The following is an 18,297-nucleotide window of genomic DNA, read 5'->3' as shown; positions in this document are numbered from 1 at the left end:
AAATTTGTTCTTTTTTTTCTTTTGAAATTTTTTGAGACTTACTCTATGGACCATTATATGATCAATTTTGGTAAATGTATCATATGCATTTGAAAAGAATACACACACACACACACATCATTCTATAAATATGAAGTGTTTTGTAATTAGCATGATGAGCCAAATTGTCTCCATTCTTTCTATTTTCTTCATTTTGCTCCGTTTGTGGTTTTGGTGTCTTGAAGTTTCTCAGTGTAATTCTGAATTTGTCCCTATCTTCTCTTTTGTCAAATTTTACCTACATATATTGGAGATCTGTTAATAGATGTACATACCTCTAAGATTTTTATATTTCCTTGATGGAATTATCCTTTTTTATTTCATCATGAAATATCCCCATTCGTTTCTAGTAATGTTTCTTGATTTAAAGCCTACCTTGTCTGATACAAATATAGCTACATTAACTTTTTTTCAGAGTACTTTCCTCATAAAACTTTTTCATTCCTTTATTATTCAGTCTTCCCATGTTCTTAAATGTAAAGTTGTATTTATAAAAAAATATAGTTAATTTTTTCATCCAGAATAAGTTTTGTCTTTATCTGTGATATTTAGTCAATTTGTATTTAACACACTTACTGAAATTGTGTGTTAAAATCTACATTGTATTTGTCCTGTATTTTGAATTTCTGTTTTTTTTTTCTTGCTTTTAATATAAGTGGAAGGGAACCAAATGATATAGAGGCATTGTCAGTTTATTTACAAATAGCCATTTTCAGAAGGTCAAAAATTGGGACTTTGTTGAAATATTAGAGGTAACATGAAGAAAGAATTGTTTATTCATACACACAGAAAAGATATTCCTCATAGGAATGGTGATGAAGGTCAACAGGATAGTTATATAAGATCGAAGTCCAGATACTTATTATTATTTGAGATTATACACTTAGTGAAAGCAAAGACTATATCTGTTTGATTTATTATCTGTTCTATCTTACAACACATAACATGGTACTTTTTGAATGAATAACTGACTGAATAGATGGATGAATGTACTGACTGTGGCTATGGTATATTCCAAAGATAGCATAATGAAGTCTGAAATCTTTATTTCAAGGTGTTGCCCTGGTGCTTAAAGTATGAACTCAACAAAGCACTAAAACATCTCTGAGTTTCAATTACTTATCATAGGATCATGTTGAGGCTTTAATAAAATAAAGTGTGTCAATTACTTTTGAAACTGTAAAGTTTTAGACACAAATAGTACCTTATTATTAGATAGGATTTATAGCAGCAATTTTAAGACATGTTATTATTTATCAAAACCCATTTATATTGTTCCAGAATTAAAAACAAAATAAAAATTTTCCTTTAAATGTTGAAATGCACAATAATGTTTCATTTTTCAACCAGGAACATTTAGATGGCAATAAATAGTGTCTTTTCCTGATTAAAACTCTTCAGAGTATAGGGATAGAGGGAACATTCCTCAAGTTCATAAAATCCATGTATGAAAACCCACAGCGAAAATCATCCTCAATGGGGAAAAGCTGAGAGCCTTTCCCTTAAGATCAGGAACACATCAAGGATGCCCACTCTCACCACTATTGTTCAACATAGTACTAGAAGTCCTAGCAACAGCAGAGAACAAAACAGAAATAAAAGGTATTCAAATTGGCAAAGAAGAAGTCAAACTCTCTCTTTTCGCGGATGACATGATACTTTATGTGGAAAATGCAAAAGACTCCACCCCTAAATTACTAGAACTCATACAGCAATTCAGTAATGTGGCAGGATACAAAATCAATGCACAGAAATCAATTGCTTTCTTATAAACCAACAATGCAACTGTAGAAAGAGAAATTAGTGTAATGATTCCATTTACATAGGCACCAAAAACCATAAGATACCTCGGAATAAACCTAACGAAAGAGGAAAAGGATCTATACTCTTAAAACTACAGAACACTCGTAAAAGAAATTGAGGAGACACAAAAAGATGGAAAAATATTCCATGCTCATGGATCGCAAGAATAAACATTGTTAAAATGTCTGTGCTACCCAGAGCAATCTATACCTTCAATGCCATCCCGATCAAAATTCCAATGACATTTTTCAAAGTGCTGGAACAAACAATCCTAAAATTTGTATGGAATCAGAGAAGAGCCCAAATCACCAAGGAAATGTTGAAAAAGAAAAACAAAGCTGGGGTATCACGTTGCCCGATTTCAAGCTATATTACACTGATCACCAAGATGGCATGGTACTGGCACAAAAACAGACATATAGACCAATGGAACAGAATTGAGAGCCCAGATATGGACTCTCAATTCTATGCTCAAATAATCTTTGACCAAGATGGAAAAAATGTGCAATGGAAACAAGATAGTCTCTTCAAAAATGGTGCTGGGAAAATTGGACAGCACATGAAGAAGAATGAAACTCAACCATGCTCTAACACCATACACAAAGATAAACTACAAGTGAATGAAAGACCTCAATGTGAGACAGGAATCCATCAAAATTCTAGAGAAGAACATAGGCAGTAACCTCTCTGACATCAGCCACAGCAACTTCTTTCAAGATACATCTCCAAAAGCTAGTGAAACTAAACCAAAAATGAATTTTTGGGACTTCATCAAGATAAAAATCTTCTGCACAGCAAAGGAAACAGTCAACAAAACAAAGAGGTAACCCACAGAATAGGAGAAGATATTTGCAAATGACACTACAGTTAAAGGGCTTGTATCCAAGATCCATAAAGAACTTCTCAAACTCAACACCCAAAAAACAAATAATGCAGTTAAATAATGGGCAGAAGATATTAAAAGACACTTCTCTGAAGAAGACATACAAATGGCTAACAGACACATGAAAAAATGTTCATCATTAGCCATCAGGGAAATTCAAATTAAAACCACATTGAAATTACCACTGTACACCAGTTAGAACAACAAAAATGGACAGGGAAAGAAACAACAAATGTTTAAGAGGTTGTGGAGAAAGGTGAACCCTGTGTTACACTGTTGGTGGGAATTCAAGCTGGTACAGCCACTTTGGAAAACAATGTGGAGGTGCCTCAAAAAATTAAAATAGAGCTACCCTATCACCCAGCAATTGCAGTCCTGGGTATTTACCCCAAAGACACAGATGTAGTGAAAAGAAGGGCTATATGCACCGCAATGTTCAATGCAGCAATGTCAGCAATAGCCAAACTGTGAAAGGAGCCGAGATGCCCCTCAATAGATGAATGGATAAAGAAGATGTGGTCCATATACAATGGACTATTACTCAGCCATTAGAAAAGATGAATACCCATCTTGGAAATCAACAAGGATGGGACTGGAGGAGATTATGCTAAGTGAAATAAATCAAGCAGAGAAAGTTAATTATCATATGGTTTCACTTATTTGTGGAACATAAGGAATAGCATATAGGACATTAGAAGAAGGAAGGGAAAAATGAAGGATGGGGGAATAGGAGGGAGTGATGAACCATGAGAGACTATGGACTCTGAGAAAGAAACAGGGTTTTAGAGGGGAGGGTGGATAGGAGATGGGTTAGCCTGATGATGGGTATAAGGAAGGCACGAACTGCATGGAGCATTGTTATATAAAAACAATGGATCGTGAATCGCCACATCAAAAACTAACGATGTATTGTATGGTGACTAACATAACATAATAAAATTTTTTAAAAAAGTAGTGTTTTTCATCTCTTGTTTTTTTTTAAAGGTAGTAATTTTATTAAGCAGTATAACTGATAATATACTTTCAATTTATATTATCTCTGTATTCTTCCAACCATCTATGTTATATAGAGAGCTGTTAGTCTAGTGATTAGAGTCATATTGCTGGAATTCAAATCCCAACTCTGACTCTTACTTACTTACATGCTATATGACTTTGGATAAGTTATTTTATATTTTTGTCTATTTTATATTTTGTCTTTTACATTTGGTGTTCTCAAATGTAAAATGAGGATAGTATTGGTTTCTACCTCACAGGGGTTGTTGTGAGAATTGAATAGTTTAGTACACCTGCCATTTTGGATAGTATGTGGCATGTAGAAATGCTCATAAAATATTTCCAACTGAAAATTAATATTCAGAGTAATTACCAAGAGATAAATATTCATATTTCTATTAATATAATCCTTACTTTATAGTTGAAAAACAGAGGTTGGATGAAGTTAACTCAGTTTTCCAACGTCATTCAGTAAGTTGTAGAACTAATACTTGAGCCTAGATCTCTTATTGTAAGTTCAATGCCACTGTGCTATCAGTATTCTGCCCTCTATGACATAGGGCTTAGCAAATATTTTTGCATGATAATAATTGAAAGAACCAATTTAATTGGAGAATCTCCTTGGGAATTCTGAAGACAATCGAAACTAGAAAAATTAAAATAAAATTTTTTGGTTTTAATTAGTTCATGTTTGAGCTTTCCTATCAATACATTTTTTTTTCAATGTGTGTATTCTTAATTGGAGGTAACTGATTGTTTTGGTTCTGGAAGGAGGAATAAGTTTGGCTTCGTAGGTCAAATTTTAGAGAGCAGATAAAATTATCAAAGGTTAATTGATAAGGTTTTGAGGGGAAGATTTTCTTATTATCTTGGATCACTGCCTGATTAATCCTAGATTCAGGCAGCCAAAGAATGGTACAGCTGAAAGGAACCTTCAAGATTAGGTACCTCAATATTCTCATTTAGTAGATGAAGCCCTATGAGGGTAAATAACTTACCTATTGTTGCACAGTGAGTCAGTTCAGCTAGATTTCAAGTCTGCTGATTCCCAGGCTCATATTCCATCTGTGACAACACAATTGGTGCTCAGTAAAGTAAGTAACATGCCAGTAGAAGTAGTAAAAGAATTAATTGAAAACTTTGGTATTATTTAAGGTTAAAGTTTTATTCTGAGCATTCTTTTGGAGAAAGACACACTAGAGCTTATTATAAAGCAGGATATTGCTATGCTCTTAAGGTGCAATAGAATACTGATTTCTCAGTCAATTTCTTTGTTGCTTTCTGTACTCATCTTTATTCTTCTTCAGATGTTGATTCTCTGGCTTGGGAATTCACCAGACTCTTTGCTTTTGTTTTTTATCCCATCCCATTGTGACAATTGTGGGCAATTCAATGCTCATTAGAATAGAAGTCAAAGAGAGGAGATACAAGGAATGGATATCACACCCAAATTTATAAATATTGTTTTTTTAAATTGAAATATAATTAACATACAGTGTTATTTTAGTTTCAGGTGAACAATGTAATGATTTAGCAATTTTGTACATTAATCAGTGCTCAAAAATAAATGTACTCTTGATCACCATTACTTATTTCACCCTGCCTCACAACCTCCCCTCTGGAAACCTACATTTAAAAAAAAAATTTTTTTTTATTACGTTATGGTAATCACCATACACATTACATCATTAGTTTTTGATGTAGTGTTCCATGATTCATTGTTTGCATATAATACCCAGTGCTCCATTCAATTTGTGGCCTCTTTAATACCCATCACCAGGCTAACCCATCCCCCCACCACTCCCCCCAGAACTCTCAGTTTGTTTTTCAGGAGTTCATAGTCTCTCATGTTTCGTCTCTCCCTCCTATTTCCCCCACTTCATTTTTCCCTTCCTGCTATCTTCTTCTTCTTCTTTTTTAAACATATAGTGTATTATTTGTTTCAGAGGCACAGGTTTGTGATTCAACAGTCTTATGCCATTTACAGTGCTCACCATAGCACATACCCTCTCCAATATTTATCACCCAGCCACCCATCCCTCCCACCCCCCACCACTCCAGCAACTATCGGTTTGTTTCCTGAGATTAAGAATTCCTCATATCAGTGAGAGCATATGATACATGTCGTTCTCTGAATGACTTATCTCGCTCAGCATGATACCCTCCAGTTCCATCCACATTGTTGCAAATGGCAAGATTTCATTCCTTTTGATGGCTGCATAATATTCCATTGTGTATATATACCACATCTTCTTTATACATTCATCTGTCGATGGACATCTTGTCTATTTCCACAGTTTGGCTATTGTGGACATTGCTGCTATAAACATTGGGGTGTACGTACCCCTTCGGATCCCTACAGTTGTATCTTTGGGGTAAATACCCGGTAGTGCAATTGCTGGGTTGTAGGATACCTCTATTTTCAACTTTTTGAGGAACCTCCATACTGTTTTCCTGAGTGACTGCACCAGCTTGCATTCCCACCAACAGTGTAGGAGGGTTCCCCTTTCTCCACATCCCTGCCAATATCTGTCATTTCCTGACTTGTTAATTTTAGCCATTCTGACTGGTGTGAGGTGATATCTCACTGAGGTTTTGATTTGGATTTCCCTGATGCCGAGCGATGGTGAGCACTTTTTCATGTATCTGTTGGCCTTTTGGATGTGTTCTTTGGAAAAATGTCTGTTCATGTCTTCTGCCCATTTCTTGATTGAATTATTTGTTTTTTGGGTGTTGAGTTTGATAACTTCTTTATAGATTTTGGATACTAGCCCTTTATCTGATATGTCATCTGCAAATATCTTTTTCCATTGTGTAGTTGTCTTTTGGTTTTGTTGACTGTTTCTTTTGCTGTGCAAAAGCTTTTTATCTTGTTGAAATCCCAATAGTTCATTTTTGCTCTTGCTTCCCTGTACTTTGTCAAATGCTTTTTCTGCATCTATTGAGAGGATTATATGATTCTTGTTCTTTCTTTTTTTTAATGTATTGTATCACATTGATTGATTTGTAGATGTTGAACCAAACTTGCAGCCCAGGGATAAATCCCACTTGGTTGTGGTGAATAATTCTTTTAAGGTAATGTTGGATACTATTGGGTAGTATTTTGGTGAGAATTTTTGCGTCCGTGTTCATTAAGGATATTGATCGGTAATTCTCCTTTTTAATGGGCTCTTTGTCTGGTTTTGGGATCAAGGTAATGGTGGCCTCATAAAACGAGTTTGGAAGTTTTCCTTCCATTTCTATTTTTTGGAACAGTTTCAGAAGAATAGGTATTAATTCTTCCTTAAATGTTTGGTAGAATTCCCCTGCGAAGCCATCTGGCCCTGGGCTTTTGTTTGTTGGGAGATTTTTGATGACTGCTTCAATTTCCTTAGTGGTTATAGGTCTGTTTAGGTTTTCTATTTCTTTCTGGTTCAGTTTTGGTAGTTGATACATCTCTAGGAATGCATCCATTTCTTCCAGATTATCTAATTTGCTGGCATATAGTTGCTCATAACATGTTCTTATAATTAATTGTATTTCTTTGGTGTTGGTTGTGATCTCTGGTCTTTCATTCATGATTTTAAGTCTGGCTAGGAGTTTATCAATCTTGTTAATTCTTTCAAAGAACCAGCTCCTAGTTTCGTTGATCTGTTCTACTGTTCTTTTGGTTTCTAGTTCATTGATTTCTGCTCTGATCTGTATTATTTCTGTTCTCCTGCTGGGTTTAGGCTTTATTTGCTGTTCTTTCTCCAGCTCCTTCAGGTGTAGGGTTAGGTTGTGTATTTGAGACCTTTCTTGTTTCTTGAGAAAATCTTGTATTGCTATATACTTTCCTCTTAGGACTGCCTTTGCTGCATCCCAAAGGTTTTGAACAGTTGTGTTTTCATTTTCATTGGTTTACATGAGTTTTTTTAATTCTTCTTTAATTTCCTGGTTGACCCATTCATTCTTTAGTAGGATGCTCTTTAGCCTCCATGTATTTGAGTTCTTTCCGACTTTCCTCTTGGGATTGAGTTCTAGTTTCAAAGCATTGTGGTCCGAAAATATGCAGGGAATGATCCCAATCTTTTGGTATCAGTTGAGATCTGATTTGTGACCCAGGATGTGATCAATTCTGGAGAATGTTCCATGGGCACTAGAGAAGAATGTGTATTCCATTGCTTTGGGATGGAATGTTCTGAATATGTCTGTGAAGTCCATTTGGTTCAGTGTGTCATTTAAAGTCTTTATTTCCTTGTTGATCTTTTGCTTAGATGATCTGTCCATTTCAGTCAGGGGGGTGTTAAAGTCCCCCACTATTATTGTATTGTTGTTGATATGTTTCTTTGCTTTTGTTATTAATTGGCTTATATAATTGGATGCTCCCTTGTTAGGGGCATAGATGTTTACAATTGTTAGATCTTCTTGTTGGATAGACCCTTTAAGTATGATATAATGTCCTTCCTCATCTGTTATTATAGTTTTTGGTTCAAAACTTAATTTGTTTGATATAAGGATTGCCACCCCAGCTTTCTTTTGGTGTCCATTAGAATGGTAAATTGTTTTCCACCCCCTCATTTTCAATCTTGGGGTGTCTTTGGGTCTAAAATGAGTCCCTTGTAGACAGTATATTGATGGGTGTTGTTTTTTTATCCATTCTGATAGCCTGTGTCTTTTGATTGGGGCATTTAGCCCATTTACATTCAGGGTAACTATTGAAAGATATGAATTTAGTGCTATTTTATTGCCTATAAGGTGAGTGTTACTGTATATTTTCTGTAATCCTTTCTGGTCTATGTTACTTTTAGGCTCTCTCTTTGCTTAGAGCACCACTTTCAATATTTTTGGATGGCTGGTTTCGTGTTTCCAAATTCCTTTAGTTTTTGTTTGTCCTGGAAGATTTTTATCTCTCCTTCTGTTTTCAGTGACAGCCTAGCTGGACATAGTATTCTTGGCTGCATATTTTTCTCATTTAGTGCTCTGAATATACCATGCCAGTCATTTCTGGCCTGCCAAGTTTCTGTGGACAAGTCTGTTGCCAGTCTAATGTTTCTACCATTGTAGTTTACAGATCTCTTATCCCAAGCTTCTTTCAGGATTTTCTCTTTGTCTATGAGACTCGTAAGTTTTGCTATTAGATGTCAGAGCATTGACCTATTTCTATTGATTTTGAGGAGGTTCTCTGTGCCTCCTGGATTTTGATGCCTGTTTCCTTCCCCAAATTAGGGAAGGTCTCTGCTATACTTTGCTCCAGTATACCTTCTGCCCCTCTCTCTCTTTCTTCTTCTTCTGGGATCCCAATTATACTAATATTGTTTTGTCTTATGGTATCACTTATCTCTCGAATTCTGCCCTCGTGATCCAGTAGTTGTTTATCTCTCTTTTTCTCAGGTTCTTTATTTTCCATCATTTGGTCTTCTATATCACTAATTCTCTCATCTGCCTCATTTATCCCAGTAGTTAGAGCCTCCATTTTTAATTGCTCCTCATTAATAGCCTTTTTAATTTCGATTTGGCTAGATTTTAGTTGTTTTATTTCTGCAGAAATGGTTTGTCTAATATCTTCCATGCTTTTTTCAAGTCCAGCTAGTATCTTTAAAATCGTCATTTTGAACTCTGGTTCTGACATCTTACTAATGTCCATATTGATTAGGTCCCTGGCAGTTAGTACTGCCTCTTGTTCTTTTTTTTGAGGTGATTTTTTTCCGTCTTGTCATTTTGTCAGAGGACAATAGATGAATGAGAGAACAAAATGCTAACAGGGTAACAATGACCCCAGAAAAATATACACTAATCAGAAGAGACCTGAAACTGTGGGAAAAGAAAGGGAAAGATAGAAAAAAGAAAGGAAAAAGAAAAAGATAGAAAACAAACAAACTAACAAATATAACAGAATATGATCAAATATGTCAGGCTGTTGCATAGATTAGTGTCACAAAGTATATTTTGGGCATATTTTGGTCTGTTAGAAGAAAGTGACTCCTAAAATTTTAAAGAAAGAAAAACTTATATATGTAGAAAAGTAAGGGTAAATACGATGGAGGGATGGAATATGATTGTAAAGTTGAAAAGTATAAATGATTTTATAAAAGGAATTGGTATAATAAGAAGGTAGTTGAAAAAAGAAGAGGATTTGAAAAAAGAAAAAAAGGGAGAGAATATGATCAGGCAGGAGAGTAGAACAAAGCCATACACTAGAGATTTAGGGTGTATTTTGGTCTGGTGGAAGGAAGTGTATTCCAAAATTTTAAAGAGAGAGCAACTTATATATTTATATCAAAAATAAGGTTAACTAATATGAAAGGATTCAGTATGACTCTTAGAATGAAAAATAAAAAGATTTTTTAAAAAAGGGATTGATCAGATGTTGGTTGAAAAAGGGAAATAGAAAAATTAAAAAAAAATTTTAAAAATTAACTTTGTAAGACTAAAGAATCATGGCAGAATAACCATGAATTCTATGGGCAGTATTCCCCTATTCTGGAGTTCTTCTCTCTCATTGATGGGTAAACTTGGTCTTGGCGGGCTGTTCTTGCTTATTTTCTGGGGGAGGGGCCTGTTACAGTGGTTCTCAAATGTCTTTGTCGGAGGTGGAATTGCCCCACCCTTGCTGGGGGCCTGGCTAAGTAATTTACTCGCGTTTGCTCTCAAGAGCTTTTGTTCCCTGCAAGCTCTTGGTACAGCTGTGGAGGACCAGAGTGAAAATGGTGGCCTCCCAATCTCCACCTGGAGGAGTTGAGAACTCGGGGCCCCGCTCCTCAGTGCACCCCCAGAGAAAAACAGTCAGCCACTCTCATCTCCCCGATCTCCGGCCGCACTCCGTGCTCAGCTGGCCTGTGACCGACCGTTTCTGTCTGTGGCACATGACCCTGTTTGGAGTCTCCAAACCCAGCAGATCTCTGCAGTGCGCTCCTGCGCCACTCCCCTCAGGGGGAGGATGGGGCGTCTCCCCGGATCTGCTGTTTGTTGGGTCCCTGCTGGAGGAGCTGTGGCCCGAACGTGTCACAGATCTTGGTTTACAGCAACCCGCAGCTGGGAGCCCACTCCTCGGCTCCATCTCTGCAGCCAGTTCCATGCTCCGATACCTGGGAGTTCTGCCGCACTCAGGTACCCCTGTCTTTCTGTGACCCAGAGGGTCCTGAGACCACAGTGTCCCAGCGAGTATTCCACCCCTCACTTAGCCACTGGAGTGACGTCCGTCACCAGAGCCACCTTCTAAAATTTCTGATTTTTTTTCGGCTGCTCTATCACTTGCCAGGAGGGGCTTATGGAGGCCCCATCCCCCGCCGTCTATTTTCCCAAATATTGCCTTGGCAGCACATATCATATCAGCACATAGCAGATATTGCCTTGGATTCACTTCTCCACACGTCCTACCTTCTAGAAAGAGGTCGCTTTTCTGTTCAGATTTCCTGCTATTCTTTTCTTCGATTTCCTGTTGAGTTCGTAGGTGTTCGGATTGGTTTGATTCCTATCTAGCTGAATTCCTTGGACCAGATGTAATTTAGGTCTCCTACTCCTTCGCCATCTTGCTCTCCCTGAAACCTAAATTTTTGATATAACTGTTCTGTTGGTGGAGAAAATGGAAATTAATTTCATGGCCGTTTTGAATTTGTCATTATTCTTATGGAGCAACTACTTCTAATTTTTGTTTAAAACCTTATTCTACATATCCTTTAACACGTTCTGATAGAAGTTCGGAAATTACCACAAATAGTACAAAATGCTTAGCATTGTTGTCAGAATTAAATTAAATTAGAGGTAAACGTAGTTTGTATAAAGCTTAATACAAAATACATAAAGTATTATTGTCCTTTTTTCTAACTAGGAAACTGAAGTTTGGTTGTGATTCTTCCTTTGTTTATTGGGGCTTGCCACATGCTCCATGGGACATCCCAGTCTAATAATCTGTTACTTGTAGCACAAACAGATATGAATGATAAGTACTAGAAGAGCTGTTTGTACCACAGCACGGACTAGCTGGAAGGCTTCTCTTATCCTGGGCTGTATTCAGAGTTGGCAGCCTCATAAATTGTGAATGCTGAACCTAGAAATACTGAATAATGACAAATGTTGCTTTCAGAGCTCATAATATTTAAATGTATGTGCTATTGAGCTGCCTGAACTTCTATTAAAACACAGTTCTTTTAATTTCTATCACCAGGTAACCTTGGACGGGTAGACCAGGTTTCTGAATTTGAGTATGACTTATTCATTAGGCCGGATACCTGTAATCCACGCTTCCGAGTCTGGTTCAACTTTACTGTTGAAAATGTGAAAGAATCACAGGTGAGGGAAATATTGGATATCTTCAGTGTGGTTTTGGTAAGAATATTATGCTTTTGTTTTACTTTAGAAATCTCAATATAATGACCAGATTAGGAATATATTCTGGTATATCTCTAGGAATGATATAGTTCTAAGAGTTATACAGAAATATGTATACTATGCTGGCTTTTGTTATCTGGTGGTCATTAAATAATTTTTGAGATTATTTGAGAACAGAAAGTGTTCTTTACTGATTATTTGAGATTATTTGATTATTTGAGAACAGAAAGTGTTCTTTACTGATTAAGGAATTATTATAATGTGCTGTGTTTCCTTGAGGAACCATTGAAAGTGACTTATGTTTATTATAGAGTGTGTTCTCTATATTATTTTTCTTTATAAAGATCTGTGAGGGACATTTCTAACAGGGCTCAGTTTCAGAAAAAGCTTTTCTTCTTTTGTACAAGGTGTTTATATCTTAAAAATAATATAATTCTTGTAACTCATCCTATTTCCCCCCTCTTTTTTTTTAATATGTTGGGAAACTCAGATCCAATTTTATATCACTCACTAAATTTTTTGGCTTATATTTCTGTGTACTAATTTTTCTTTCATTCTGATCGTATTAATCTGTCTGTAACCACAATTTCTTCATCAATATTTTCAAACAGCGTATGTTTTTTTATAATCCTGTTCATATATTTTGAGTGAGAAAGTATTAATGAAAATAGAACTAAATGTATATGCCTTAATAAACATGTAATTCTAAGAAATCATCTATCATTCGATTTTATTAAGACAGCTAGTCATGGAAAACCGCACAAACTTTGTACATATAGTGATATGACTTTTTTTAAGCAGATGAAAGTGCAGCCCTATAACAGAATATCTATCTGCCTTCTTCCATCAGGTCATCTTTTTCTAGTATACTTGGGGGAAAGGGAGAGTTGGTTTAATTTTCCCTCGCAAGTCAGTCCATCCTGTTTGCTCTTTCAATTGGTTGCTTACTTCTCGCCATTTTTCTCAACTTCAATTAGATTCATTTTTCTGGCAGTGGTCAGTGTCTGGAATTTACGGATTAGATTAACTCCTGTTACTGGCATGGTGCCTTCAGCAGGAGAGGGGTGCAAGGAACAGTCAATCCAATTTACTGTCTAGTCTCTTAATTCTCTACAACACCACTGGCACATGACTGTTTGTAATGACACAGGTCTATGTAATGTTTAATGAAGTTTAAGGGTTAACTGGAATTAATTAAATAGATGGGAGAACTCTATATTGTTCGCTAAACATGATTTGGGATAAGTGGGAAAAAATGTTAAATGCATACAGAAAGCTGCTTAAGGACATAACTTTAGTTCCTAGCTTTGCTTCTTAGTTTTACCTATACTTCCATGAGATAATTCATTTTTCAGCTTTTCCTAGTAAGAGTAACAATATTCTCCCCTTCACCCACCTTAGGAAAACCTACACTTTCCCTGACCAGGGGTTCACCTGACAATAGGAGTATCCTCGTGTTCCAATAAGACAGTTAGTAATTATCAAAATGCATTTTCCAAGTCTATGTTACCAAGTCTTAAGAGTATATAACTCACCGCAGGAGACTCTAGCCACATCTACAAGACTGAGTCTTGGCACTCCAACTTTGGGTCCCTTATCAAGCTCTCTCTGCTACCATGAGGTAGACATACAACCTCTTATTCTTCTGTTGGTGTCTCCTGTCAGTAACTTATGGTTGTAACATACACCACTGAAAAACAAATGATAATTCTGAAGCAATATAGTCAATTCATATGAAGGAAGGGAAACATTTTCTTGAAAGCAGTATAATCTGCCAGGATTTCTAATTTCCCAAAGGGGTTTACTGTTTTCCTCTTTATGCACAGCATATAAACATCCTTCAGCTTGCATATTGCTTCTAGGAATAGACTAAATCCTAAGAAATGAGACCTATTACTTTTCAAATAATAGAATCCTCTATCCTAATCATATCTTTGCTAAATAGAGCCTTAGTTAAAGCTCCAAAATTATTATGGTTCTTTAACTTTGGGCCACATTAAATTCTTAGCCCAGTTTTTCTTGCACTTTAGTCTCTGTACAAATAATATTCTTACATAGCTACTCTGGTTAGGAGGAGCAGTGAGGAGTGGTTTGACTAGACAGGGAAAATGTGTTTCTTTCTTTTCTTTTTTTGGGGGGGGCAGGGACAGAGATAGAGGGAGAGAAAGAATCTTAATCATGCTCCACGCCCAGAATGAAGCCCAACACAGGGCTCAATCTCACAACCCTGAGATCATGACCTGAGCTGAAATCAAGAGCCCATTGCTTAACCCACTGAGCCACCCAGGTGCCTAGGAAAATGTATTTCTTAAGTTATACTTTGTGAGATAGTTTTTTGGACAGGTTACTCATAAATTTCAGTTTCTTGTTCTTTGCTCTTCTAGTTGATGACAGGTATGTTCTTTTTGTTGTTTAAAATGTCTCTTCCAGAGTGTCATAATTTTTATACTATATGCTAAAGTCATACAGCCTCTTTTGCAGTCTTGCCTATCAGTTAAGGAAGTAACATGAATGTGTTCCAAGGGGTTATTCTAATAAGAGTTGGTGTTGTTTCTATGAATGCTTATTTTTAAAGTTGGAGGAACCAATATTTACTCTGACTCTCTGGGTCTCTCTCTTCATATCCAGTGCTATTCTACTGTTGTTACAATTAGAAATCATGAACATGTTTATCTGGTTTCCTGGAGTGTGATGCTTTATCAGCCTCTTTCTTTGGGCCATTGCTTCATCAACTGTAATCACATAATATAGTTATGGAAATCTGTCTCAAGATGGCATAAAGATCTGCTAGAAAGATACAATATATATCTCTCACTCACAGGATATTTGTTTTCATGGTTGTCTACATGAAAGAGAATGGTTTTACTATTAAGTTTGACTTGTAAGGTCTGTTTTTATAATGTCTCTTCCTATCATCTTTTCCATCTCTCTAATTTCCGTTAAAATGAGACCTTCATGAATGTAATCTAGTCAGGAACCTTATTTAGGGTTTAGTGCTAGGAAGCAAAAGAATTATTAGTCATCAAAGTCTGAGTCCATTAAATGAATGTTAAAAATTACAGCATCAAATATACCATATAAACAGGTCTAGCTCTTTGGTTATTTCCCTTGACATTTGTAAGAAGTGATAAAACTTGGAATATATGGTGCTGTATTGTAGGACTGATACATAAACCCTCAAAAGTGATTGCTAAATAGTGTTTGCAGGAGTCTATGCAAACTAACATCAAGATACTTTTATTAGAAAGTAATTTTCTCTCTGAAAAACTTGTAATAAATATTGTTATGTGGAAATTTGTTGATGCAGCAAAATACTTGTGTGATGTGAAAACAAATCTTTCTGTTTAAATACTCATGACAAAACTTCAGCCAATAAGAGTGGGAAAATGATATGTCTTGACTTTTAAACTCTGTTTTCTTTCCTTTATATTGTTTTAATCTCTTTGAATTAATTTTTCCTTTTTTTGATTCACTGATGCTCAATGTAGTAAATTTTGAAAATATAGACAATTATAATAAGCAGAGAAAAAGCACACACAAAATCTTACTATCTGGAAACAAAAATTAACTTTTTCGTATGTTTACTTCTAGGCTTTTTATTTCCTACTTTGTTTTTTGGAGCATAATTAAATTTTTTACCATATACAAATTTTTATGTTTTGCTTTTAAATTAACTAAATAGTATCACAAGCAATTTTCTGTCACTAAAAACTTCATAAACATGACTGTATAATAGCTTTATACTATTGGACCATTTCCTTTCTCTTGAGCATAAAGATTATTTTCCATTATCTGTTGTTATAAATAACACTGGAATGAATATCTTCATGTATGAAATGTTACCCATATTTCATTTTCCTTACTTAGGATAAATTCTTAGGAGGGGAATTGATAGATAAATGATATGAATATTTTTGAACTCTTCATACATATTCTATATTAGTACCAAAAAAATGATACTGTTTTACTGTCGTATCAGCAATGAGATGCTTTTCCTTGAATTTCGTGTTTTGACTTGTTTCATGAGTTCAGTATTTCATATATTTAGAATAAATTTTTTCATCACTTACTTTGAAATTTTACACAAATAAATCGGATATACTTCAGTGTTTCAGGACTCTAGTCATAAAGGAATGAATTGCATTCCAGCAACAACATGAGATAACAAAACAGATCCATTTATTATTTTGGCTCTTTTTCTCAATTCAGCAATCCTCTTTAGTTTGAGTGTGCCAACCGACTGTCCTCTTAGGTATGTAATGGAAAATTTAAAAATAGAAGTTTTTTTTACATGATGAAGTATTTCTTACATTACTGTATGCAGTAATGTAGCTTAAACACACACACACACTTTATATATAACATGTCTGAATTGGACCTCAAAATTCCAACAGTTTGCTCTTCTTTAGTCTCCATCCTGGAGAGTTTAGGTTCAGTGAAACTTCATCCTGGGCAAAATCAACAGTGCACAGAGGCAGCATATCACAGTAGAAAGAGCACAGACAATGGATTAAAACACATTTGGGTTTATTTATTTATTTATTTATTTATTTTTCTTTAAATTTTATTTTAAAGATTTTATTTATTTGACAGAGAGAGACACAGTGAGAGAGGGAACACAAGCAGGGGGAGTGGGAGAGGGAGAAGCAGGCTCCCCCCTGAGCAGGGAGCCCCATGCGGGGCTCAATCCCAGGACCCTGGGATCATGACCTGAGCCAAAGGCAGACGCTTAATGACTCAGCCACGCAGGCACCCCCACATTTGGGTTTAAATCCTGACTCTGATACTTGTGAGTTGTTTTACCCTTGATCAGTTAAATTAATCTCTTGATGACTCAGTTTTCTGTAAATATAATACTATAACTTCATGTGAGTGTTGTGAAAATTATGTGAGACAATGTATGCAAAGAACCTACCATGGTGTTTGGTAGATATCTAATAGGAGCTCAATACCTGTTGGCTATTATTTTTATTAAAACACCAGAATGGTAGAAATAATACTAACAAAACAAGAGAAAACACTATAACAGATTATTACTAGATTACTATTAATGGGTTTAGTTTTTTTTTCTCTTCCTTTTTATCCTGCTTATTCTCTTCTTATTCCTCCTCCTCCTTCTTATAAATATATTATTGATCATCACCTAGGCTGAATTATAAGCCTAGCTTTGCCACTTATTTTCTAGCTCTGTGACCATGGGAAAGTTATTGATCAATTTAAATCGTCAATTTCTACATCTGTTTAATGTTTTAATAGTATCTAGTAGAGTTGCTCTAAGAATTATATGTGATAATGCATGTAAAACTCTTAACCCAATGCGTGGCACATAAGAAGTGAACAAAATATGTTAGCTATTAATATTACTATACTTCTAATACTCCTTCTAGAGTATAACACAGGTTCTCATTTTCCCTGTCATTCAATTTGTTATAAAAATATCTAACATTTATTGAACACTTCTATATTATAGGTACTATTCTAAATCCTTTATATTAGTTTGTTTAATCTTCAAAATAGTCATTTGTCTTAAATACTATTATACCTCTTCATTTTATAGGTGAAGAAACTGAAAGAAAGGATAAATAACTTGTTGAAATAATGCAGTTAGTAGGTGGTAGAGTCAGGATATGTACCTAACTAGTCACTGTAGAAGATTTGGAAAACAAAGTTAGTAATGGGAGCAAAGAAAACAAAACAAAACAGAAACCTATAATCCTACTAACTAGAAAGCATTACTGTGAACTTTTGGCATATTTATTTTTAGGCTTGCTTGTATTCTAGTTATATTTTGGAGCATATTATTTACTGGTTCTAGAGCTTTTTCTCTTCTGTCTTATGCTGCCTTTCAAAATATTATCTCAGTAGATGCATAGAAACCAATAGCTAAAATGTAAAACCCGTTTGAGCTTAGACTTGAGCAAACTAGGATGAGAAAGGAACTTTTTTATTTGATAGAGAATCTCTTCAAAGAATCAAGATCAAGGATCATACGTAATGGTGAAACTTTAAAAGCATCCATTGAAAATAAAGGTGACACAAACACATGGAAAGGTATTCCATGCTCATGGATTAGAGGAGTTAATATTGTTAAAATGTCCATATTATCCAAAGCAATCTATAGATTTAATTCAATCCCTATCAATATACCAACAGCATTTTTCACAAAACTAGAACAAATGATACTAAAATGTGTATGGAATCATAAGAGACCTCAAATAGCCAAAGCAATCTTGAAAAGGAAGAGAATGAAACTGGAGGTATCACAACTCCAGATTTTAAGATATACT

At 35.3% G+C, this 18,297-nt stretch overlaps 1 protein-coding gene across 1 annotated transcript in view; it reads left to right on the top strand.

The window, feature by feature from the left end:
* LOC113933182 (BEN domain-containing protein 5) overlaps window positions 1–18,297 on the top strand; it is a 1,542,215-nt gene that overhangs the window by 307,093 nt on the left and 1,216,825 nt on the right. The window contains exon 3 of the mRNA XM_035727241.1: window positions 11,847–11,971. Coding sequence (XP_035583134.1) covers window positions 11,847–11,971 — 125 coding nt within the window. The remainder of the gene's footprint in view (window positions 1–11,846; window positions 11,972–18,297) is intronic.

The sequence above is a fragment of the Zalophus californianus genome, chromosome 4 (genome assembly GCF_009762305.2).
Source record: "Zalophus californianus isolate mZalCal1 chromosome 4, mZalCal1.pri.v2, whole genome shotgun sequence".
NCBI classification, from domain to species: Eukaryota; Metazoa; Chordata; class Mammalia; order Carnivora; family Otariidae; genus Zalophus; species Zalophus californianus.
The sequence above is the reverse complement of the archived record's forward strand: the minus strand, read 5'-3'. Positions and strand labels throughout refer to the sequence as shown.